Genomic DNA, 24,919 nt, shown 5'->3' on the forward strand with positions numbered 1-24,919 from the left:
CTGTGTGTGCTCTGTGCATGTGCTCTGCATGCTGTGTGTGCTCTGTGTGCTCCTATGTATTCCCCTGTACTCTGGGTGCTCCGTGTGCTCCGAGTGCCATCCGCAGCCCCGTCATCGTCTATTGTACGTGTGGGCTCGGGAATAACATTCCTATAGGTTCTGGTGATATAAATAATGTATGTGCAGAAGCTCATAAATGTAAGCTCGCATTTTCCTCAGTAGTTTTTGTTCTCAATCACCTTGATGAAACAATCTTGAAGGCGCTCTCCTTTCCGTGGCATTTGGAATGAGTCCCTGACAGGCTGATTTTCCACCCCTGTTGTGATGCTGCTTTCTCTAGTTAATATTCCTCTGTAAGTGTCGTACCAAAGTAAACCAAAGGAGCCCGGCTCATGACACTAAGGCTGCATTTGCATTAATTATGCAGTCAGGGCTGGTGAGAAAATGCTGTCACAGAGAGAGAGGCAGTAAATGAGAACCCTCCGAGTGCGCCTGAATGAAGAGCATTAAGTTCATTTACATGGGAGCAGGACGCGCTCAGCCCGGAGAGGAACAATGGCATTTCTCTTGTCGGCTCACCCGCCGTCATTGTGCAGCGGTGTAATGGCTTAAAGGCAGAGCGGCGCGCTGACAAAAAGACGGCCGCGATCCCCTCGGTATTAATGGCAGCAATAATAATTAATAACACCCCACTCGCGGGCGGCACATGCCGGCCCGGCTGGCGAGGCCTCGGGGAAGGCCGTGGCCGCGGAGGGCTCGGACAGCGCGGCGCTGCGCGGCTCCGCGGGAGCGACGGCAGCCGTGTTTGCCTTCGGTGCCTCGCGTGGCTCCCGGTGCCCGGGGCTCTCACGGCGCGGCGGCGTCGCCGCTCGGGGCCGGCACAAATGGTTGAAAATGGCTCCTCGCACCTCGGCGGTTCCGCCCGCCCCGCTGCCGGGGGCGGAGGCCCCGCCGGCACGGAAGCTCGCCGGGCCCCGTCGCAGCCCGTTCACCCGCAGAAGGACCGGGCCGTTCGCCTCGTGCCGCCCGTGAGCCCCGCCGCCTGGCACCGGGGCCGCGCGGGGCGCTGCGGGTCTGGCCGGGGCCACGTGCGGGTGGCGGCTCCGAGTTCAGCGCATCGGCCTGGCGGCACGCGGGGCGCCCCGCTCCTCGGCTGCGCCGTGCGGCGCCGAACGAAGGGCGCGGCTGGGAGCCGGGCGCCGCCGGAGGTGCCGCTGATGGAGCGGAGCTGTTGCGTGCGGTCAGTGGCGGAATCCAGCGTCGGTGTAGAACGCCGAAGGCGAGACCTTCGATCCTTTCGGATGAGAAGGCGGATCTCCTAACGTCGCATTGCGATAGAACGGTTCGGGGCTCTTTTCAGCAGCGCACGGAGGTCTCTTTGAAAGTTCGGAACTTGCCTCCATATATCTTCAGGACTTTCGGACGCTTTAAGCTGCGGTTGAAATTTAAAGTGACTTTTTTATTCGTATCCTGACATAATTTTCCTTGGAATGATTTATATTTCAATAATAGCTTAAATTATGTTTTGCATTCTGCACTTTGGTGTCACAGGAGGTGTCATCACAAGATAAACTTTCACATCTGAGAGTCAATAAATTGTGCTTAAGTAGTCTAATGAAAATATTGTAAATGAGTCCATGGAGTTACACCCAGTAGAGATACGTGGCACAGATACACGTCTATATTTAACAAAGGGCTGTGTTTGATCGTGTGGTGTCATTAGCTCTGACACCATTGCATGGTGCCAGTTTACGGTGATACGAATCCTATAACACTATATCATGCTTTTATCCACTAAATAAAAACCTGCCCTATGTTTTATTACAAAGTAGGTGGCCTGGAGGAAAAATATATGTATTCTTTCCTTTTGGAATAAAATATGCATTTGGGCTTCTCATTTCATCTCCAATCTGTGTTATTCCTTAAAAATGCAGAACTGCCTGAAGTCCTCTTTAATATTTAATTCAACAACTTTTTAATCTGTCATTATGCTGTGATGAAGTAAGCATCAAGTGTCGCTGAAAAAGATTAAATTATACTTGGAAATAGGAATTGAAATGATTTAGGGTTGGAGGCTGAATATTTGCTTTGCACAAGTAATAATCGTAGGAGCTTGGGTGAAGCACGAGTTTGGATCGGGCTGTAATTTCTCTGCTGATCCTCTCTCCCTGGTGGCTGCCCCTTGATTTACTCTGGCACTGCCAAGCTTTATTTGATTTAAATGGAGGTAGGAAGTGGAGATTCCACACCACGATTCATTAATTACTCTCTGCTACTCCTTACGCTGATTTTCTTTTTCTCTGTAAACATCATAAACTGCAATTCAGGCAACCCAACGGATAGCTGCTCCCAGCAACCCTATAATTTCTTGTTAACAAGCTTATCTTAAAATGGAGAAGCAGGAATAATTAATATCTACCTCCGGAAGAATGGATGATGTGAAACAGTGGAACACTTGTTCCTGTCCGTTCATGAGGGATGCCCCGCGTAGCGAGAGGACTGGTGCCAACGTCATCGGACTGCTTAACTCCTGCTTTCACTCTCCTTTCTGAAGTCACCTCTGAATTGCTTTGCTGGAGTTCAGGAGAGAAAGGGAAGTGCAGCACCATGCGGCGACCACGGGCTGCTGGAGACCCCCGTTCAAAACGTGGGCTCAGAGCTGTGCTGCTTGTGGCCCCTGCTGAAGAAAAGCTGTGTCAGAGCAGTTTGCTGTACGCTGCGAGGGAGAAGAGCCAGATGGGGGGATATCGTGGGAACTCCTTCCAGGCCGCCTGTGTCAGATGAAGGATGTGCCTCTGGATTTCGTCCGGAGGCTGGCAGACTTTGCGGTTCAGCTCGAGATTTGGTTGCAGCTCTTGCAAAATGACTCCTGCTTATGTAGCCCGTTTTGAAAAAAGAATCCTTTCTCCCTTGTCCAATGCATTATTTACAATTATTTTCCCTTCTTTGCAAAAATGTGAACATCTATATCAATAATTTATTACAGCTATTAATTGGGGAGCGCGCAGTGTTTCTGTACAGCTGGAGTTCTGTCCTGGTGGCTCCGAGTGCTCTGGCAGCTCCTCATCTGGCTCACAGCTGACCTTGTCCCATTTCCCCCCAGCAGAGGCTGCTCTCCCCATGGCCGGGCACCTCGTGCCCTTTGTGCCCCCCAGGTCCCACAGCCCCATCAGCCCTGGCGCTCGCAGTGCTGCTGGCCCCACTGCAGGCTGCTGGCACCGCGGGCAGCACGGCTGGGCTGGCAGGGACAGAACTTCCTCCTGGTCGAGGAAGATGTACAACTGCTGTCAGTGAACAAGCCTGATGTGTGTTGCTGTAGAGCTGAGCACCTTTTAACCTCTTCAGACCGTAAATTCTGAGCAGCTGATATTTGAGTGTAATTCCTCTCAAACTGGCATTATTATTTGATTGCAATGAATTACCTTTTTAAAAAAAATCCTAAGTATAAATCCACTTGACTGATCCTGCAAATTATTTATGATGTAGTGTTTTGGTCTAGGATAACCTTTTAAAATAAATCAGTTTTTCAATAATAGTTCAATGTTTGCCCACCTAATGGTGTTCCCATTAAGATCTGCATTTGTCACCAACCTGCCTTTTCAGCTCGTGCGGGAGACAAGTTACCACCCCTAAACCCACTATGCTTGTAGGGTAAAGTAAATGCATGTCTTTGTAGAAGAATAAATAAAAAGAGCAAGCTGAGTCAATAAGCGGGTTCAATTCATGCCTCCAGCAATGGCGGACAGCTCATTTTGTAGATGTGGGTGTTTTGTTTACATTTATAATGCAGCTTTATTTAATGCTGACAGATATAGCTTGTGGCAAATGATAGTCAGAATGTATGAGCAGTCATAATGCTTCTGTCTTCTTATAGTGTGCTGCTGAAAATAAGCAGTTCACCTCTGTTTTTATTGAGGAAAGGATATGAGACAGCTATAGCTTCGTGAGGCTATTTATTGAGTTGTTTTACTAGCTGTGAACATGCCGCTTTATAGCAGTTGTGAAAATGGACTTTGCTAGTGTGTGGGAAAGGAAATAACATTGCAGTATACAAGGGTAGTAAAAAAACCCTCTATAAATAATTTTTCAGACTGAAGAATATTCTCATTTAAAGAGCTAGAGAGCCTGGTGATTTTTGCCAGATGCCAGCCTCTCCTGGATGGTGTGGGGTTATGATTGCTCTATCAAAAGCTATTAATATTTTAATGTAAAAGAATAAAATTTAGGTAAGTCCCATTGAGCTGAGGTGTTCAGAAGCTTTGTAGGGAAAGTTTGTGTGGTTGCTGGATCCTGTACATTTGCAAACCCATCCATGTTGGGTAGAGCACTGCGATCTTCAGATCCTCAGCTCTGGAAGGAAGGTGTCTGCTGCCTCGGCGAGGCGTGCAGGACGCAGCTCTGATTTGGGCTTGCTGTGGCTCCGTGCTTTGTGCTGATTGCAGGCCATGCGTGTCTCCCGCGTGATGAATGCTCACATGCTGGTGATGCAAGCGAGCCATCGCTGTGCTCTACTGATAATGGCAGGAGTGGGAGTGGGGCTCAGAATTCAGGTGGTGCTGTGCGGCAGCGCTTGGCACCCAGCCTGGCTGCGGCCGTGGGGCTGTGGGGCAGCACCTGTGGGTGCTGCTGGCGGAGCTGCGGCCCCAGCTGTGCCCATGGGTGCTGCGGTGGCACCGCCTGCCTCGCGGGGTCTGAATCCAAAATATGTAGGGTACGCTATTAAGGGTTAGAAAGGATTTCGAGAGTTCACTGCCTTTTCTATTTTTATTCACATGTTCAGCAGCAGCGCGGAGGAACACAAATCATTTTCATGTATGCAAAAATAATTTCGAAAATGGTATTAGTCTCAGCAGGTGAGGCCTTTTGTTTCTTCCATGCTTATGTACAAATTCCTAGGGAACACTAAATATTAAATTGAAATAACCCTCCCTTATTATTACACAGCTATGGATTCAATTTAATTCTCTTCAGATAAGGTTTTTCTGGACACATATTTGCAATTGCCTGTCCTGTAAATACAGCTCAGCCTGCAGCCAGCCTGCTTTTCTGTGGGAAAGGCACTGTCTTTAGGCACTTTCGGATCTTTTGGATGTCGACACTTTCCACGCTGTCATTACATTTATGGATTGCAGGACTGCTATAAGGCGTCCCCCCTTCCCCCAGTACCTGGCGAGAAAAATGGATTGATCTCTCCACAGAGATATTCCTTTACTTCACCACCTGTTTTCAAGTCCCAGTTACCAAAGGAGAGGAAATAGAGAGCCCAGTCTGAGCCCGAAGGCGGTGCCAGTGGAGCATCCCCAGCACCTATAGCACGTGGGGCTAATGCTCAACGTGCAGGCTGAAATGAGGGTGATTTTGCCATGCCTGCCTTTTGTTATGGCTGGCAAACAAGGTAGGTCGTTAAATTGCATCACTACCATTTGTATTTTGTAGCCACCCAGGGTTCAGGCATTTGGTGATGTTGTGTAGTGCCTTCTCATGGAGAGCACAAGGACTTTTAAAACCTTTGTTGTCCTTCCCTAACAAAATACCTCAGAGATTCAGAGGTGAGACGGTAATCATCCAAAGTTTTCCATTTTTTTCTTTCCACTAAGACGTTAGTCTCAGTTTTAGGAAAATAAATAGATAGTCTAGCTCGCCTAGTAAGACTGTCTCCATTGTGTTTAAGTAATAATCATTTATTGTTTAAATACAGTAGAGGCTGTAACAAAATGCTGTCAAGAGCCATCACACTCATTAACCTGCCAGCTAATTAGCCTCCTCCTGCCTGATTGCTGACAAGTTCTTCAATCTGAACCTATCGCTGTTGTGTCAGCACTGAAGCACCAAGAGAAGTGGAGGAGGGCTCCATTAGATGTTTGCGAACAAAGTCTGTGCATTAAAGGTTTGTTTTCTGCACTCCAACAAATGTTACAGCATTAATATTCTCAGTTATAATTAAATTGGAAACTCTTAATTATGATAATTAGTGCATTAACCATTTATTTCCTAGCATCACTCCTGGCTAGGCTCAGGAGCTCAAGACGAAAGCCAAGGCAGTGCTCACTGCTCTCTGGCGCTGCTGTGCAGGCACAGGTCGGTGCTCTCCTTCCCCGGGCAGGGCAGCAGAAGGAGGTGCCAGACAGACGTGCAGCCTGACCTGGGGCCGGGTGCTGGGGAACACCTGTGGAAGTGCAGTGAATGCAAATGCCCTCACGCAGGCAGATTGAGTTGTAGGACAGTGCTTTGTGGACTCTCAAAAGAGCAGAGTAGATTGCCCTTTCAGCAGCCTCCCCAAATCTGTAATCAGTAATTTTATCTCTTAGGGAATTCAGGAATTTTTCAGTCTCAGTTTATTGCCTTTGATCTTCTGTTCACATGATAGAACCAACCTGTGAATTGCCACGGTGTGCATTAGTGTGCCAGCATTTGAGTGCTCCAGCAGCAGGGTGCACTCTGCTGGCAGTGCGCTCCTCTCCCTTGTGTGGTGTCAGATCCAGTCTGGATTTCACCTCATCCCTGCTCTGCTTACGCTGCCATCGTGGGAATGTTTTGGAAATCAAAGCAAGGTCAGCGCTAAATGCTGAACAGCCAGTGAGCAAAAGGCTGGTACTGATCTGAGCTAAATTGGAGACGTAAAGACCAAGTGAATGTAAGACCAGCTCCCAGCACTGAGAGTAAATGAACCCAGCGAGGCCAGGCAGGAGGTTCTGATGAACCCAGTGCACCTGCAAACGATGCTGCGCATTTCTTTGCATGCAGACACACCTGGCCAATGCAAACATCTTTGCCTGCATCGTGCAAAAGGGAGCCTTTTCAATCAGCCCTGAAACCTGTCTCCAAGTATATCACCTTAGTTAAGGTAAGGAAAATTCTGCCCTGATGTTTCTGGTTTAACAGCAGATTTTCAGGAGTAGACATTCTTCCCACTTTCAAAGGGAGAGAAGGTGTTACCTTGATATTAGCGTTATTTTCCCTGCCTAGTGCTTAATAATTCTGTATGTATATAGCAAAAGGGAGATAACCCAAGGCAAATTTAATTTCAGATTGGGTTTTTGCTTAATGTATTATTCATAGTATTATTTATATCATCACTTAGACATATCCCTGGCAATAAACTGAAAACTTCACTTTAACAATAGCGGTCACCCCTGTTTGGGGGGCAGTGGTGGGCTGAAGCCTTTGGCTCCGCATCACCATGCTGCTCGGATTTAATAAGGGATGTGGTGTGGGGGAGGGGTTCTTAATGAGGGGCTGAGGGGGGTGTTCTGCAGCTTTTTTTTTCCCCCCAACATTTTTGCTGCATGACCTGGTTTTGCATTTTTCTGCATCTCTGTTCATCTAATTAGGATGTTCTAAAAAGACCTGGACCACTTATTGTACAGAACTGTAGCCTGTGGGTGTTTAATAAGGAGCTTTCAGTGGTACATTTGCATCTTTTGCTTGGGGTCTGAATAGCGAATTACCTTAAAGATCATTAGAAGCGCTGCTGTATTGTTAAAATCAGGCCACGATATTCTAATGACAGTTTAAAACTCGAGGCATTCCCTATAACACAGTTCACCCCAGCATAATTGCATGTTGCATGGATGACCCTGGTATAAACCGCCGCTTCCCCAGCATCTTCCGCAGCGCGTTGCTGCAGGCAGGTAGGTTTCCACCCAGACGCCCAGCCACCTAAGAAGTGCGATGGCGACAGCAATAACAATGAGCCTTTTGCTTGTCGTGTGCGCTCAAGTGTGCGGCTGTGACACGGTACCCAGAGAAGGGAAAGGCAGCGTGGAACTGAGGCAAGAAGGCTGCGGGAGCATCCTACAGCCCGGTCCTGGGTGCTGGGCTGCCCGCCGACCCCTGCCCAAGCCCTCCAGCACACAGCGCTCTTCCTGCTGGCTCCAGGTGTTTCTGTCCCCACTCCTCACAACATTTCATGCAGGCAGTGGCTCTGTGGCTGCATGATCCTCATGGCACAACTTGCATGTGAAGACTTTCATGCCAGCATTGCCAACCGAGTGCGAATGCCCCCGAGGGCTGCCCTCGCTCTTTGTTACAGGCAGACGAGTGCTGGAACTGTGTCTGTTACCGGAGGAGTGAGTGCGTCATTTGGCATTTCCTAACTTTTTGGTTATTGTGTCCTAGCAACAAAAGCGTGTCCAGGAATCCCTCTGCTGGGCTGGTCATTCCAAGGGTGCACAGCCACCATGGCTCCTGGTGCACTGCCACAGGCCACCCATCCCTCTCTTTAGGAGGAAAGCTTTATGTCCATGGTCAGTAATCATCTCTCCTCCAACCGGGAGCGGGGCACGAGGCTCCCTGTTATCCTTTGAAGGCTTGCACGGTGCATGCAGCCTGTGTGGTGCGGCCCTGGCCGGGCCCTGCCTGGGCAGTGCAGCCCCGTGCTGTTCTTTGCCCTTCTGCCAGTGCTGTCAGGTTGAATGTTGCAGAAACCAAAGCCCTTTGTCTTGAGGAAGCTGCTCTGTTTGTTGCTGAGAGGGGTGGCTGGGCAGTGCCTGAGCATGCACTTTTCCTTGAATAAATAAACACGAGCAGGGAAGCAGAGCTTTGGCGAAGTCCTGTGCTGAAGAATTGCACCCTGAGCAGAGGTGCGTGAGGTGAATGGGGCGCTCGCCCAGCAAATGCCCTCTGATGCTTTCTAAGGTTAAACCTGCCAGGAGCAATCTGGTGGTTTGTTGGAGGAGCTGTTTGTGCAGAGAAGAATTTCTCTTTAAAAAATTCAGTGTAACCAGCATTATTTTTTTCCTCTGGGATCCCAGACAATGAATGCACAGGCCTGTTCATTAATATCAGTTGTCTTCTGCGGGGAGTATCCAGATTTGTCGTGCCAGGTTTTAAATTTTTAATGTATTACCAGTTCTTACGTGGAGCAGGCCTTTTCTTTGTTCTTTTCTATACTAACACTGTTTTGTATTCAGCCTTGCTCTCGTCTGATACATCTCTTAGTGTCCCTTATAAAAGCTCTCCCCTGATCAGCGCCTGTTAGGTTTGACAGAGTCTCTGTGAGTTTCTGCGAATGCTCGCTCCCCGTGCCGTTCGTGCCCTGATTGCTGCGTGCAGATCTCTGTGGCTGGGGCCATGCTTGTGCCGTGGCTGCCCACAGGGCCCAGGACCACGGTGTGCAGGTGGGCCAGCACCTCCCTGCCTGCTGTCGATGGAGGGAATGCATTTGTGCCGGGCATGGGGCCGTGCGCTGCGTCCTGCTGGTTGGGGCACGGCCTGGCGCACACAGTGCCAAGTTGGCGTGCTCTGTGTGATGAACTGTAGCTCCTAAAAATCATGCTTGTAAACATAAATAATTAATCACATTATAGTTTTTATCATCCTTTTCCTTCCTAGCAGTATTAATAAGTAGCTCGTCTTACAGCAGCACCTGTTAAACCCAAAGCTGTCAGTCTTTATTTTCCCCAGAGAGCCAGAGAGAAATCTGTTATGCAATAATTTCTCCTTTACTTTGTGATGTGAATTCAGTGTGTTTTCCATTGATCTGTGTGTACGCAGCACGTGAGATTTGTGTCCTGTACCGGCTTGCTTCATGCATGTTGGGTCCCTTGGTGGAACCGGCGGCACGGCTGCCCGCAGCCAATGGTCCGTCTGGAGGCACTGCCCTCGGCAGCTCGCGGTGCTGGAGGCACTGCTGGCGCTTGAGGTGCCGCCTTTGTGCATGCCCAGTGCCACAGAGCCACGGGAGGAACCTACCTGGCACAAAACACCTGCACCCCCTGGAAAATTTGGCTCCCGTTACAAGTCATGATTTTCTGCTGTTATGGAACAGATGAAGCACAAAGTGAGGATGCTGTGTGGCACATGCTGGCTGCTCCCAAGCTCTGTGCTGCTGTCTGCAGCTACCGGTGACACTGCCAGGCAGTGCAGGCACAGTGGGATGAGACCCTGGCTGGAACATGGCTGGAGCTCTGTGCTCCACAGGGGAGAGCCAGCGCATCAGCCCCCAGCGGCTCCTTGAGGAAGAGCACCCACATATTTAGCATAGGCCTTACTTCCGCTGGATTCCCCTCTCACCGTGGACACGTGCTTTGAGGCTCTGTGCACGGTGGCATGGTGTGGTGCGAGGGGCCAGCAGTCCACAATCCGGCTGTGTGTGGGCCTGGAGCTGCACCCCGGCAGGAGGGGAGGATTCTCATGCAGGGTGCACCTGTGTTGTGCTTGTTGTGTCCTGCACTGCATTGGGTCCGCCAACGCCTCCAGCCCGGGGCTGTTCCTGTGCTGCTCCTCCGTGGTGGCTGTGGGTGCCCAGCTCCGCTTGGTGCCGGAGCTCCACCTGCACCATCCCTCTCCTCTTCCTCAGTTTACAGCCTTGAAGTTCCAATTTAATACCCATGCAAAGAGGGCTGCAGTAAATCTTGTAGTCAGCATTAAATATTGTTTGTTTTAGCTGCCTTGCACTTCATGTTTCCCCTTTTAAGGGGAGAGCCATTACGAAAGGTTAGATTCACAGTTAGTGGCGCTTTAGCTCTCCCTTTTGAATCAGTGAGGTTGCCGTTTTATTGCTCTCTGACTTGCACTTCGGTGATGAGAGTAAACTAGCATCAGATTAAAGGTCAGCAAATCCCATCAAAGAGAGGAATATTAGGGGCACAGATAGTTGGAGAGGCAGCACACCACTGGGTATTGACAGGGTGATTCCAGGGTATCACTCAGCAGAATTATAGCTGCCCAGAGAGTCAGTACCGCTTTAATGAGCCTGTGTGAAGAGGAAGAGGGTGGATTTATGTAGTTCCTCATAATTTTCTGTAGAGACTGTTATTGCAGACATTCTGTAGAGTGTTCTGGTCTTTCATTTAATTCAAAGGTCCTGGAGCTTATCCGTCCAAAGATTCCTTTCTGTTAGCTGAAATCAAAGCTGATATCTCTGCCTTCTCCACCTGATGCGCCTGCACTGCGAGGGGGTTCTCCCTGGCAGGTTTGAGGCTCTCAGAGCTGTTGCCTGATGTTGGGGTCCCGCCAGCTGCCCCAGCTGCGTGTGTCACCTTTGGGCAGGTGGCTGAAATGGGCACGTTTGTTGCATTATGGAATGGTGTTAGAAAAAAAAAGAGAACTTACAGTTTGTTCTGTGATATCTAGTCTGGGAATCCTACATAGTTTCTGTCCCTATCAGATGAATTACATTTAGTAAATGTTTTGCAGTGTCTGTGTGCTTTCTTTGTTTTGACGAAATGCAATTAAATAAAATGCCGACAGTTCAGAGGAGGAATGTGGCTCACACAGCCCCAGCAAATGGCAGCGAGGTGCACAGAGGCATGTAAAGCTCTGTGAGCGGAGAACCAGGACAGGCAGCAAAGCTGGCAGCGCTGATTCCTGCTCCTTCCTCCCCCTTTATTGTCAGTGCTTCAAGCAGCAGATCTAACGCTTATGCTGGGCAATAATGAAAGAGTTCCAAACGTGGTCCAAAACCAGCGCATGTTCTCTGAGCACAGACCTGCTGGAGCACTTCTCTGCATCTAGCTGCATTACAAGGCTCACTTGGTATTTATACAGCTTTTGTTTACAGCTTGCTAAAAACAACAATTTATGAGCAACTTTACCAATCAGTTTAGAATCTGTTCAGCTTTATGACCCAGTGTAGATATCCATTTATGTGATTTATTGCTAGGAAATTCTACATATGCAGTGCTTTGATCATGTTTTTACACAAGCGCGCGTTTTTGCAGCGTTAAAGCAAGACCTCGCTCTGCCTCTTGCCGCGTGGTGGGGCGGGTGCCTGTGCTGTCCCACTGCCGCGGCCCACAGCACCGCCGTGCCCCTGCTGCCGGCGCAGCCCCAGCTGCCGTGCTGTGGGTTTCCCCGTGGAGGGGCCGCAGTGCCGCGCGGCTGGGAGCGCCCGGCCGGCAGCGCGGAGCCCCGATGGAGCCAGGCCGTGTCCCCCATCACAGCTCAGTTAAACCTTTCTGCCCTGCTCTTAGCCCCGTGCCGTGCTGATGCTGTGTGAGGGATTCCGCTGCCCGCGGGGCCGCTGTGCTGAGCCATTGCCTCTGCTTGAGAGCAGCCGCGTATCTGGAGCATTTGTGAGATGGAGGAATAAGATGGCTGCAGCAGCAGAGGAGAAAGAAGAGCAAAGAGCAGTCAGGTAAATCATCTGCGCCATGAAGGATCCTGACTGCCGTGAGGGATTTATGAGTGAACTTTACGGAGCCCCATAAAGTCCATGGCTAAGCAAATCTGGTGTTTTTAACTGGAAGTGGGGTGCAGTATTTCGTTCCTGCTGGGGAAGATCAGTGCTTGAGATCTTTATGTGGTGCTGTGAGGAGAGCTCTCTGCACACAGCACCGCCTCTGACTGTTGAAAGCGTTTTCATGCATATGTAAGTAGAGCTTCATCCTTCTTGGACTGTAGAGACTGGGCAGTCCTTGACCAAGCATAGCACGGAAAGAGCGTTAGGATACGTGTTTGTCGAGCCAGCACTGTGAAAATAAATGTGTGTTTTGGAAACGGTGTGAAGTCGGTGCAGCCAGGGTGCAGAGGACGGTGGTTCCTCCGTGCTGTGTGGGGCTGTGCGCAGGGCTGTGCTGCTCCTCCGCCTCCCACCTGCCTGCTGAGCAGCCATCGCACACCGGCTCCCTCCGGCCGAGCGCCAGAGAGACTGAGAGCCCCGCACTGGTGCGAGTCAGGGCTAAGAGAAAACAGAACGATCCGAAAGGGAAATGGAAACACTGAGATCTGTAAAAAGTGAGGAGACAACGCAGTAAAACTGCACAAACTTAGACATAATTTACAGTGCGAAGTAAATGTAGCCAACATAAAATCTGTAGCAAGAACTCAATTTATAAAAATACCAGTTATTTCATATTTTCTATAAAAAGTTATTTCATATTTTCTATGAAAAGTACAGCACTGCGCTATAAATCTGATAAAAGTTGTAATCACAGGAAAGATTTGTTTCTGTTGTGAACGTTTTTTTTATTTCAAGGTTGTAAACTTTCATACTGATGATATTTAGGTTGGACACACAGTAGCTTGAAGGAATGTATATTACTGCATTTTCACGCGAAGGGTGTTCAAACATTATGGGGCTCACTTTCAGCTGCTGCATGCAGTGTTCTGTATCCATCCATCTCGTTTAAGGTTATGGCACGATGACATCTGAGTGCCGGCGGTGCTGAGCGCGGTGCGGGGCTGCTGGAGGCGGGGGGGACCGGCTCAGCACGGCCTGCTTTCAGCCATCCCATGGGCGCCTGCAGCCCCCGGCGCAGAGCAGGGCTGGGTGCTGTCGCGCGTTCCTTCCCCGGCTCAGCTGGGCCGGCCTGACACAGCGACCCAGAGGCTCTCGGCCCCGCCGTCTCACTCCTGGCAGACCTAATGGAGACACAACTCCTTCCGGGCTGCTTTGCTTTTCCTTCGACAGCATCTACATAATGTTTCAGAATAAGGCTTCACATAAGTCGCTTTGTTTTTAATAGATTTTTTGGGGGCACACTAATAAATTTCCTTTTAACTTTTCCCAGTGCCTGTAAGAGAAGCACAAGACCTCCATAAATCCAGCGTGCCTCGCTCTGATGTCTGAGTCCTGCATAGAGACAAAAGACACTAGTGATTTTTTATTAGCATCCACCCTGCTTTTTATTGAACCTTTAGCAAAGGTCATCCACCGATTTTTTTCACGGGTGAGAAAGAAAGTTGGGTTAGAAACAGGCATCCTGCCAGCAGCCTTATAATGAAGGGGAATGTAATAAAGGCAACGATTGACAGTTTATGTGTTGGTAGTGAAGGAAATGGAGGTGTGGAAGAGCATTACAGGGAATCTTTCCAGTCGTATCTTCAATTCAAACATCAGGGGAAATGCTTCAGAATCGGAGATTTATGAATTCGTAGTAAGCAGTTTCCCGGCATGTAAACAAATCTCGCCGGGCTGTTTTAGGAAGGTGAGTTTGGGCAGCGGAGTAATCATTTTTATTCTTCTGATTTTCCAAATAGAAATGGACATATATGATAAAAATGTCAGGCGCACTCTCCACGTCAGGCTCCTAACAGGATTACATGTCAGCTCTTAATGTCTCGCTCTGTTTTTCTTTGCCATGAATGGCTGCATTATTGCTCACAGGAACTTCACTGTAATATATGGTAAGAGACAAGTAGCTCTTTATGGCCAGTGATTATTCGGTTTGAATGAAACCTGTGATTTATGTCCATTTAACTGAAAAGCCTTGTAAATTCCCAGTGCTGCATTTTTCCTCAATAGAGAATGAGTCAAGCGAAAGTGACAACTAGGTTGGCGTGGAAATGTGCAGTGCATCGTCGTGTTATATTTAATATACCTGACATGAAAAACGTGCGCGCACCACACAGTCACCTTAAGCAGGAGTGAAGTGACATTAGCAGGGGCTGCAGCTGTGGGGCCGGCCGGGCCAGCACAGGGGCTTCATCCGAGCGGGCGGAACACAGCGGTGGCAGCCGCCCGGCACCTCGCTGCCCGTGCGTGTCGGAGCCCCTCAGGGTCCCCACCTCCCCTCGGCGTGTGCCGGAGGCTGGCAGCACCCGTGGCGGAGGTTGGACCCTGAGGTGGGTGCTCATGGTGAGGCAGCGAGTGTGGGCGTGGGGACAGGGATGGAGATGGAGCCCTGGAATGGCGGTTAAGTCACCATCCCCGGATGTGTTTAAAAACCATTTGGATGTGGTGCTCAGGGACACGGTTTAGCGGAGGGTTGTTAGAGGTAGGGTAGTATGGTGAGGTCGTGATTGGACTCGATGATCTTTAAGGTCTTTTCTAACCTAAGTGATTCTACGATTCTATGATCAGGATGGGAATGAGGGGAAGGATGGGGACATGGATGGGGATGGGATGGGAGTGGGGGTGGGGGTGGGACGGTGATGGGGATGACAGTGGGGCAGAAAGGTTGCAGAGGACAGCTGGAGGGAGGCTTTGGCATGGCTTTGCTCTGGGGCCAGAAGCAGATCAGGGAGCCCTCCATGGCCACCAGCCTGCGTGGAGCACGGGGCACCTCTCCTCCCAGCCTGGCCATCACAGAAGTGGCCGAGAGGAGAGGGCGTGGGGTGAGGCAGCGCCTGGTGATGCAGCCCACGTCCCAGGGGTTGGGTGCTGCTCGTGTTTGCAGAATTGCTCTGCCAGGGAGGGCACTGCCATACAGTTCAGACACTGCAGGTTTCTAATCTGCTTATTTATAATTCAAAAGCTTGCCCATATATTAATGAACCCTTAATGAGCTGTTGAAAATGCCTGAATTACAGTCAGATTATTAAACTCCAACGGCCCCTGTAATCATACCATTTGAGTGGGCTTTAGGTACTTTTCATATCTGCAGCTTTGTATTGTGAAGGAGATGGGTTTATTTGAAGAAAGCTTTGTAATAATTTTGACCCGCAATTTATTTATTGGCCTCTGAATGCAGCAGTCTATGCAGATGCTCTCGTCTATTATGTGTGGGGGCAGGTGCACAGCATGTTGAGAGACAGCTAATTAGGATTTGCTGAAAGATATGCTAAAACTGTGGTCTTATAACAAAGCCAAGTTCATTGTTAAACAATGTTTTAGTGTCTGTTTATGTGATTTGTCTAAATCATTGAGATACCGAAATGAACGTTGTAGTTATAAGCAGATTAAAATCAGGAGCACATATGCTTTTTATTAACTTATAATGCACCATAGTTACCAAGGATACTCCCATGTTAAACACCATGGTCCCCAGAGCTGTCCGGACGGCCGAGGGCCCTGGAGCACTGTGCGACCTGCCTGGTTGCTGTGGCTGCGCCTGGTGTGGGACGTCGTGCTTCTGCTGCCATTAGCACAGCTCTCCTGGAAGTGATGTATTGTTGTGTTCTCGGAGTCTGTGCTGCACCTCCATTCCGCCATGCATTGAAAGGTCATTGAGCTAAGCAGTAATAAACTCGTAGGTTGATATACTGAGGAATGAAACAGGGAAACAATAGCCACTGAGTGTGAGCTTATATGTCAAAAAATACATATATTATCACCGTATTCAAACGAAGAGTAATTTATAAAGGCAGGTGCTGGTAGAAGCAAGTGTGTTGCTAGCAACCAGAGAGAGCCTTCCCTGCTGCACAGAGCCCGGAGATGCTCTGACTGTTCAGGCAGCACCAGGACATGGAGCTGAGGCTGTGGGCATGCGAGACGCAGGGAGCATGGCTGCAGGAGCTGTGTGTGGGTGCACAGAGCTGTGCATGGCTGCAGGAGCTGTGTGTGGGTGCACAGAGCTGTGCATGGCTGCAGGAGCTGTGCATGGCTGCAGCCACTCTTGGCTGTGCTGAGCTGCACTGTGTTCATGGGGAAAGCTTGGAATTAATGCACAGCTTAATGCCTGTTGGAACCAGTTAATCAACTTACAGCTTTGCCATTCCAGTGAGCAGCGTGGCTCACTCAGGGGCAGAACAAACGTTGCATCCCCACACATGCACTGTGTCATCTCTGTCTGCGGCTGACTGCAGGCTCACGCTCCCCCAGCTGGATGCTCTGCACAGGAGTGCAGCACTCAGCATCGAGGTGAGTGCAGCATTACCCACATCACCTGCTCCAGGGACACGCAGCAGAGCTGCAGTCCCTTCATCATTGTCCATATCTGCTGAATTCCTTCCTGTTGTGCTTTGAGGCCAATGACTCCTTCAGTGTCCTCTGCAGATGTTATCTTCTGCATTTCAGTCTTGGAACATCCGCTGTTCTTTGTCAATTTACAGAAGGAGTGTTGGTTTTCAATATTAATTTAAGTTTGAATGGGTACTGTTGTTCTGGACAGAGCCTTGTAGCTTTTGGTCTGTGTGGAGCAGGGGCAGCAGGTCCTAGGAGTGGATATGGGGCCCAGGTGTCGCCTCCTGTGTGCAGAGCAGCGGGGCCGGGTCTGAGCTGTGCACAGGGTGCACTGGGTGATGCATCTGTGAACCTCTGAACAGGCAACAGAAATAATTTAAGGAGATCATGAGACGTTTTTTATTCTCTTGAAATTATATGGAATTATAGCTTAAAATGAAGGCGACAGGTTTAAAAGGTGCATTTTAGCGCAAAGTAAATGCTGTGCTCTCTTGGGGCTGGGCAGCTGGCCGCACGGGTCTGTGCTGTGCAGGGTGCTCAGACACCGGGCAGAGCCTGGGCAGGAGCGTGGCTGTCCCTGAGCGGGGCTGCGGTGGTGCTGCCCATCCGAGCTGCCAGGCACAGGTGGTGCAGTGGGGGGGCTGCCGGGCCCCAGGACCTGTGAAAGGAGCACGGCAGCGTCCTGCATGGGTGTGAGGAGGTTAATTGGGCTGGGATGTACAGGTCTGCATCACATCTTTAATGGAAATGTTGATTCGGGAAGCCACAGCTCTAGTGATTTTTGTACAAGTGTAATTATTTTTAAACTTTGTTTTCGGCATTGTTGATGACAGCTTGGCACTGTGCCTGCATGACCTGATTAAACTTACACATTGTCAGCCTTGATCTATAGGATGCAGAAGAGAATGCTGACTGAGCATCACTTTGGAAATTCTTGATATAAAACAGAAATTAGATTTAGAGTATTGTTTCCAACAACGCAGTGGAGGAACACTGGTGGTTCCAAACACACTCAGTGCCCCAGCGGTGATAGCAGCTTGTTCCCTGTTCTGTACAGGGCAGCTCAAGCCCCGTTCCTGCCCTGTGCCACGTTGTGCTGTCCTGTGCCTGCTGCCGCCTCCTCAACACTGTTAACACTGTTTCCCATGTGGCTGTTTCTGGGCTATTGCCTCGATTCTGCCCCATTTCCCCTTTCCTTTGGGAGCTTTCAGCACTGAGCGCCTGTGTGGAGCCAGAGACCACTGCAGACGTGCGCCTGGTGCCAGCAGATCCACAGCTCTTCCTGAGCCACTGAGGTTGAAGCAGCAGACCTTTCCTTGGCCCTTTGTGCCAGCATTTGGACTTGCAGGAGCAGAATCCAGTTGGGCAAGTCTCAGTTGGAGGGGAAGTGCTGTGCTCAGATCCATTTGGAAGGAAATGAGAAGAAAATTTGTACTTCAGAATAAATAATGCACTTAAATTTATTGTGTGGTCCTGCGTCAAAGCAGTGTTATGTATGGGGATAATAGCAGCTTTGTGTCGACTGAGATACACCTTGGAAAACAGTTGGAAGGTGTATGCGTCTGTACTCATGTGGATACTCTTTATACTTACAATGAAGTGTTTAAATATTCGGCAGGGTCCTTTAAAAGCTGGAGGAAGACACTCTGGTTCCTCATGGGAACTGGTGGGGTTTTGTAGGATGCCAGGAGCCCACGGGGTTGGTCTGTGCTGCACTCTGTGAGTGCTCCCACGAGGACAAGGCTGGGCAGGGTGAGGGAGCGGGCAGGGCAAGGCGGATGCAAGAAGTACTGATGGTGTTTTCTCTTCTCTTTTTTCTGCCCAAGGTTTGAGCATCCGAGGAGCCCAGGAGGAAGACCCTCCCGATCCCCAGCTAATGAGACTAGACAATATGCTTCTGGCAGAAGGAGTCTCAGGTCCGGAGAAAGGTGGGGGATCGGCGGCAGCAGCTGCAGCCGCAGCAGCCTCTGGAGGGTCTTCAGATAACTCTATTGAACACTCAGATTACAGAGCCAAATTGACCCAGATCAGACAAATCTATCACACAGAGCTGGAGAAATATGAACAGGTCAGACATCAGCCTCTCAGTTGTTTGTGTCCCCACTGCTGCCCTTGCACCTCCGCTTGCCAGTGGCTGGCGCCCAGGGCTCCGGTGGCTCTCCCTGTTCTGGCTGCCTGTGCTGCCTATGAGGGCTGCAGGGCACATGTTTGCATGCCCAAGTGTTCTCTGTTGTCTGTAACCACATAAAGTAGCACTGGAGCCAGTATTCCCTCTTGTGGAGCCAGCCCTGGATGGAACAGGCTGTGTGTGCCCCCGGGTGGCTCAGGAGACACAGCATGGCTGCGGGGCTGGGTGCAGTGTGTGCTGTGTGTGTGCCGCTGGCCACCCGCAGGGGTGGTGAGGCTCTGGTTTCTCAGTGAACAACTACATTGGAGCACAGGGAATGGGAAGTGTGGCTCTGTGAGACATTTAACCCTTGCAAGCTCCTGGTGGTGCCTTTGTTTTCTGCTCCCAGAGGTGTCCTGACAAAGTTGGCAAGCCATGAGCCCACCAGCTCAGTGGTTTCCTGAGCAGGGAAGCCCTGTCCTTGCCCCTGCCTGTCACAGCACAGTGTCGCTGTGAACAGGCCCAAACCACAAACAAGATGAGGAGTGGCAATAAAACCTCTTTGAGCTGCGTGAGCAGAAAGCCATGTGCCATGAGACCCTGTCTGCCTTCCCACAGCTTCCCCCTTTTGCTGGGCAGGACCAGGTGCTTCTGTCCCAATCTTTCCTCCTTCAAGTGACCCCATTCCACCCCAAAGACACTGGTGTCTTCGGTGCCCCTTGAGCTCTCACACAGTGGTGGCCAGTGGACAGCCTGCAGCCTGACGTGAGGATGGCCACCAGATGAATGAGTGCCTTCCAGCAGGAGTGTCTGCTGCAACCACGAGGACATGGGCTGGAAACAGATCTGGGGCTGAAGCAAATGCAGGTCGATGCTTACAGCTGTTTCCTGGCACATCTCCTTTACCTCTAATAAGTTTAATGATGTGGGGGAAGCAGTAGCATTTTTAGCCCCGTTGCTCAATTTACAAAGGTTTCGACTGAAGTGTCACAGCCATCCATCCACACCACGGGGAACTTTGGAAGATGCTCAAGTGCTGCTAGGAGAGAGAGAGAGGTGAAGCTGCCCTGAAACATGTACACTTCCTCCGTTGATCCTGACACCCAGCAGCGTCTTCTCTACAGAAATATGGTAATTTCCCAGCCCTGCAGCAAACTGTCTCTTCTGCTCGCCTGTCTCAGAGCAGCGCCTGTCTCAGTAGTGGAGGGCTGGGGCTCAGCGTCGCTGTGCGCCCGCAGCTGGGCTGCTGCCACAGAGCAGGGCCACCCCGCACCCAGCAGGGCAGCTCCCACAGAGCTCTCCTGCACAGCCCACACCGAGTCCTTCCTGAAGATGCTCTGCAGATGGAGTTTGACGCTGACATTTGTTGCCAGCTAGGGGAATGTGCTTGGAAAAAAAAGGAAGGAAAATGGAAAGTGTGTCATGCCATCGCGCAGCTCTCCCCTCGCTGTGTGCCAGGAGAGATGGTCGTACACAGGCAGCTCCTTCCATAATTTACAGCTGCTATAATAGAGATGACATATTGAAAGCTATCTTCTATAATTACACTGAAATACATTTTTTTGCTGTAGGCAAAAGTACTGTAAGGGTCCCAGGCCTCCTGGAACAGCTGGAAACCTGCTTTCTGAGTTCACAGATGTCTTCTGGATTCACCCCAAATTGGGGTGAAGTGTGGCTGCTGGGAAGACACTACCACCACCCCCCAAGTGCTGTGGCACTGTGTGGCTGCAGATTGTCTGGGGCTATTCCTTCTCTTTTCCTCTTGCTTGCCTTGATGAAGCGTTAAGGCTCGCAGAAGCATCCTCCACTCCTACAAGGTTTCTGAGCAGGTTAACAAGGCCATCACTTATAACCTGACATTATTAATAATGTCTCAGGCACCAAGCAGGGGCCTGAAAAATAGCACTGAAAGAGGGATCAAGTAGCTCGGACGTTATAAATAAACAAGAGAAAACAAGACAGAGCATCAGCAGTGTCTGAACGTGCTTCCACTCAGCTATGCTACGGGAACATCACAGCTGGGAGATGCTGGAGAAAGAAAATAAAAGCAGGCCCTTTGCACAGATGTAACCAAACGAAGGCTTGTCCAGCAATTTAAGTAAATTCAGGAAGAGATTTTTGCTTTTTCAGCTTCAAAACAGTCAATTTTTAATATCTATGGAGAAATACTTTTCATAGAATAGAAATGCTTGAAAGCACTCCTAAGTAACAGTTACCATTTGAAAAGTAGTTTGAAAATGAATTCCCTGGACCCACAAATAGCAGCCATGTGATGAGCTGCATGCCTTAAGCGTTTCTCCAGTGCCAGAGACTTCGATTCAGCAGTACTGCCTAAGCAGCCTGAGCCCCCCACACCTCAAGAACGCCATAACTGCACGCTGCTGCGTCCTTCAGCTCTGTGCATTGCTGACCAGATGACCAAAGCTGGTCTTTTTGTCAGTGGTCAAATGGCCGAAGCAGAGATCGGCCAGCATGCAGCAGGGGCCGATGGCTCCCCGTGTCAGAGCTGCAGTGCCACGTGTCAGCTCTGCCTTTGTGCAGGACAGACCTGCAGTGGGATGGGGACAAGGAGGGCACCTGGAGCAGCCCTTGCTCTGTGCCAGGCACGCGGGGGTTGGGACAGACTCCTTGTTTTTGGCATGAGTGAGGACAGCGGGCACCGGGAGTGGGCTCCCTGTGGCACCTCGGGTAGCATTAAGCATCCAGTGAGAAAGGAGGAAAAATCCACAAATGGCAGATGCGGATCAGGCAGGTCAGATACCTGCACCTGGAGTTCAGGTTGTGGTGGAAGCCTGGGGCACTGTGGCTGCAGCACCCAGCGCTCTGTGCTGCCGTGGTGGGACGCCCGCACTGCCCCCAGCCAGGCGCTGCCTCCCAGCGGTGTGGCAGGGAGGTAAATCAGCCTGTAATTTGCTTTCAGTAGTGTAAAGAAAAAAAATCACTTTGCCTGAAGTGTATGCATCTTTCTTAAGGGTGTACCCAGATTTTAATTATCTAAATGTAAATACTTAACGAATTTTACTTAGAGTAATGAGCTAAAGTGCACACTACATAAATGAGATGTTCTAATTAATCATGTATGAACTACTGGTTTAAAGAAAAGCTATGTGAATTCTGCGAATGTTGGGCTATTGCCAAATTGCTAATCAGCATTTGCATTCATAGATGGCTTCACTTAATAAGTTGTGAGACGTTCAGCAAATGTTATAGGAAATTATGAGTTTTTAGATGCATAAACTTTCCACTTTTAACTCTTTCTCTCACACCAGCTATTGAAATGCAGGAGAATTGCTGAACATGTACTTGTAAGACAGATCATAGAATGATAGAATGGCTTAGGTTGGAAAGGACCTTAAAGATCATAGAGCTCCAACCCTCCTGTCATGGGCAGATTTGCCAACCACTAGAGATTGTAATGCTATTTTTAACCTTGGCTTTAGGAGAAAAAGCTGAGCTGGAATCAGGTTGATACCTAATACACATGGTCTGATTGTACGCTGGATGCACAGAGTGAAGTCCTTCAGCCTTGTTTGGAAGTGACTGCAGCTCTGCAGTGCACAAGGAGGGCTTCTTGTGTGTGCTGCTGTGTTGCCCCCCTTGGCCTCTGAGGAGTGCCTCTGGGGCTGAGTGCAGTTTGCCCTTGGCCTGGTTCCCACTGTGCTCCAACTCTGTTCCAGCAAACCTGGAGCTGCACTGCCACACTCGAGGCAGGCAGCAGGCCCAGGGTTTGTTTTTGAAAGAGATAAAGGAGACATAAATCAGCATAGTTTGTGGCAGCTTGCAGCCTGCGTGGGGGGAAGCTGGGATGCCAGCATGACAGCCACTTGGTCACGCAGAGGCTCAGATCAGCAGAGCCTAGTGATGATGCAGCCTGCAGAAGTTTATATCATCGTGTCCTTTCGCCCGCATAGTCTGGGGCTAGTGATGGATGGCTGCTACAGCCTCCCCTCCCCAGTGCCTGCCTGCGCTGTGAGGCCAGGCTGGGCACAGCCAGGCTGTGACGCCACGTGCGGGAGGGGGCTGCATGGGACTGCTCCAATGGGTTTAAACTCCCTACCTTCTGCAGGGAGTTAAACCCTCCTGTGTGCATTCAGCACACCCCTGGAAGTGCTGGCTGCCGACAGATTCTGCTCATGCATCTGAGCACGTGCTGGCACTGCTCAGAACATCCTGCCCCCAACCACTTACTGAAGGATCAGCCTTCCAGATCCCACATCCCATTGACTGGCTGTGCACTGGGTACTGCTCCTTCATGGATGGGAAGGAATAAGAGCAAGGAGGAACCACGCCAGTGCTGGCTGCTGCCGGCTGCATGCAATCTGCTCCCATGGCTGTGTGTGGGGATGGGGCTGCGTGAGGCTTCTCATGCTTGTTGGGTGGCACAAAGCAATTTCTAAGCCTCCCCTTCCTTCCTTTGCAGGCATGTAATGAATTTACCACACACGTGATGAACCTGCTCAGAGAACAGAGCCGAACGCGTCCCATTTCTCCTAAGGAGATTGAAAGGATGGTGGGCATCATTCATCGAAAATTCAGCTCCATTCAGATGCAGCTGAAGCAAAGTACTTGTGAAGCAGTCATGATTTTAAGGTCGAGGTTCCTTGATGCCAGGTAAGGCTGAGATGACTGCCCCGGCTTTTCTGGGATGGAGGGGCTGCTGCTGGCAGTGTTTGTGCTGAGCACTGTTCCATCACTGCAGTTAATTTAAATGGCTGCAGGTACCAGCTTTTTGCAGCATAGGGCCATAACCGGTCCCGCAGCACAGCCTGGTTACCCAGGAGCAACATGTCACAGCCTGAGGCTGGCTCTGAGTTAGCAGCTGCCTGCACCTGAGGTAAGAAAGGTGTTGATAATTCCAAAGACCAGATCTGCTGGCCCCTGTCCCAACAAGCTGTCACATGAGTAGGGTAGGTGGTGGCGAAAGAGGGGCTAACAGCCTAATTTGCTGGGGTGCCCCCAAGAATTTGGGATGCTGCTCCAGCACTGTCCCTGCTGCAGGAGCCTGACAGCTGGCTGAGCCCCACAGTACAGGGAGAGCCTGTGTGGAGCCTGCAGTTATCAGCCAGTGCCTGCTTCACACCTGAAAGCTGTGAGGAGCTAAACAAGAGCAAAATAATTTTATTAACAAGGAGGTCACTGGCAGGTGTGGCAAATTAGGATAATTACGAACAGTTGGAGGAAATGTCTGTGGAGAGCTCTAGTAACTGCAAAAGGTAAAGCTTGCAGATGCACATTTTAAAGTGATTTCTTTAAAAAGGAGGAAGGTAAATAAGGCAAAATGAGCGGAAGCACAGTAATGAGATAAATGCAGCTCTAGGGAGAGTCTGCCTGCTCCAGGATACGGCATCGTTAGCAGCACTGTGATACTCCTGGAAGAGAGCGCTGGGGATTGCTGCTAGGCTGCCTGCTGGCCTGCAGCACTGCCTGTGATTGCAACCAGCCTGGAGGGAAAGGAGCTCTGACAGAACGTCTAACTGGAGATCCTGTGAGGAGCTCCCAGGGTGGCGAGCAGCATGTCCCAGCGTGGAAGAGAACAGCTGTGTGGGTTTGCTGCCTTGGTCCTCAGGGTGGGCAGGCCATGGCCTGCACCTCAGGGAGTGCCTCAGCCTGCGCCAGGGCCTGCACTGCCCGCAGCAGTGTGCGTGTAGTTGGTCCCTGAGTGCTGGATGAGGATGTGGCATGGAGGCAGCCCTGCTGTGCCCACCCCAGTAGCCCCGTGTGGGAGCCCTGATTGAACAGGTGAAGGGAAGGGGCTCGGTGATGCTGTTGTCAGCTGTGGAGATGTAGTTGTGGAGCAGGCAATGTACTCGTTTGGGCTGAGGCTGGGTGCTGGCTGACTCCGTGTCTGCTCTTGCCTCATTTCCTGCTCTGCTGCCGCCCCAGGTCTCAACATGTGTTGTGTGGGAGTTGTCTGTGCCTCTCTGGGAGGAGCCCCGTGCAGGCTGGGTGACGTTGGAGGCAGCAGTCAGACCCCGAAGGGTCAGAGCTGCAGCCCTCAGCACGGTGATGGTAGAACTGGGGGTGTGGAGGTGGCTGTGTGCTGCCCTGCTGGAGCTCTGTTGGTGTTGGAACAGCCGTTGTTTTCTTTTCTCATTTCAGAAGGAAAAGACGCAATTTCAGTAAACAAGCCACAGAAATATTGAATGAGTATTTTTACTCCCACCTCAGTAACCCTTATCCCAGTGAAGAAGCCAAAGAAGAGCTGGCAAAGAAGTGCAGCATCACGGTATCACAGGTAGGCAGCAGGGGGAGCGTGGCCCCATTCCCCCACTGCTCCCTGGCCGAGCTGCCCCTGCCCCAGCTCA

At 50.5% G+C, this 24,919-nt stretch overlaps 1 protein-coding gene across 4 annotated transcripts in view; it reads left to right on the plus strand.

Moving 5' to 3' along the window:
• The window catches only part of PBX3 (PBX homeobox 3), a 97,909-nt gene that overhangs the window by 59,878 nt on the left and 13,112 nt on the right, over positions 1–24,919 (plus strand). For all 4 annotated transcript variants that reach the window (XM_090121161.1, XM_090121162.1, XM_031602003.2 and 1 more), the window contains exons 3-5: positions 18,334–18,575; positions 23,035–23,225; positions 24,714–24,849. In XM_090121161.1, the coding sequence (XP_089977287.1) occupies positions 18,334–18,575; positions 23,035–23,225; positions 24,714–24,849 (569 nt within the window). The remainder of the gene's footprint in view (positions 1–18,333; positions 18,576–23,034; positions 23,226–24,713; positions 24,850–24,919) is intronic.

The sequence above is a fragment of the Phasianus colchicus genome, chromosome 19 (assembly GCF_987193195.1).
Source record: "Phasianus colchicus chromosome 19, bPhaCol1.hap1.1, whole genome shotgun sequence".
In the NCBI taxonomy this organism is placed as follows: domain Eukaryota; kingdom Metazoa; phylum Chordata; class Aves; order Galliformes; family Phasianidae; genus Phasianus; species Phasianus colchicus.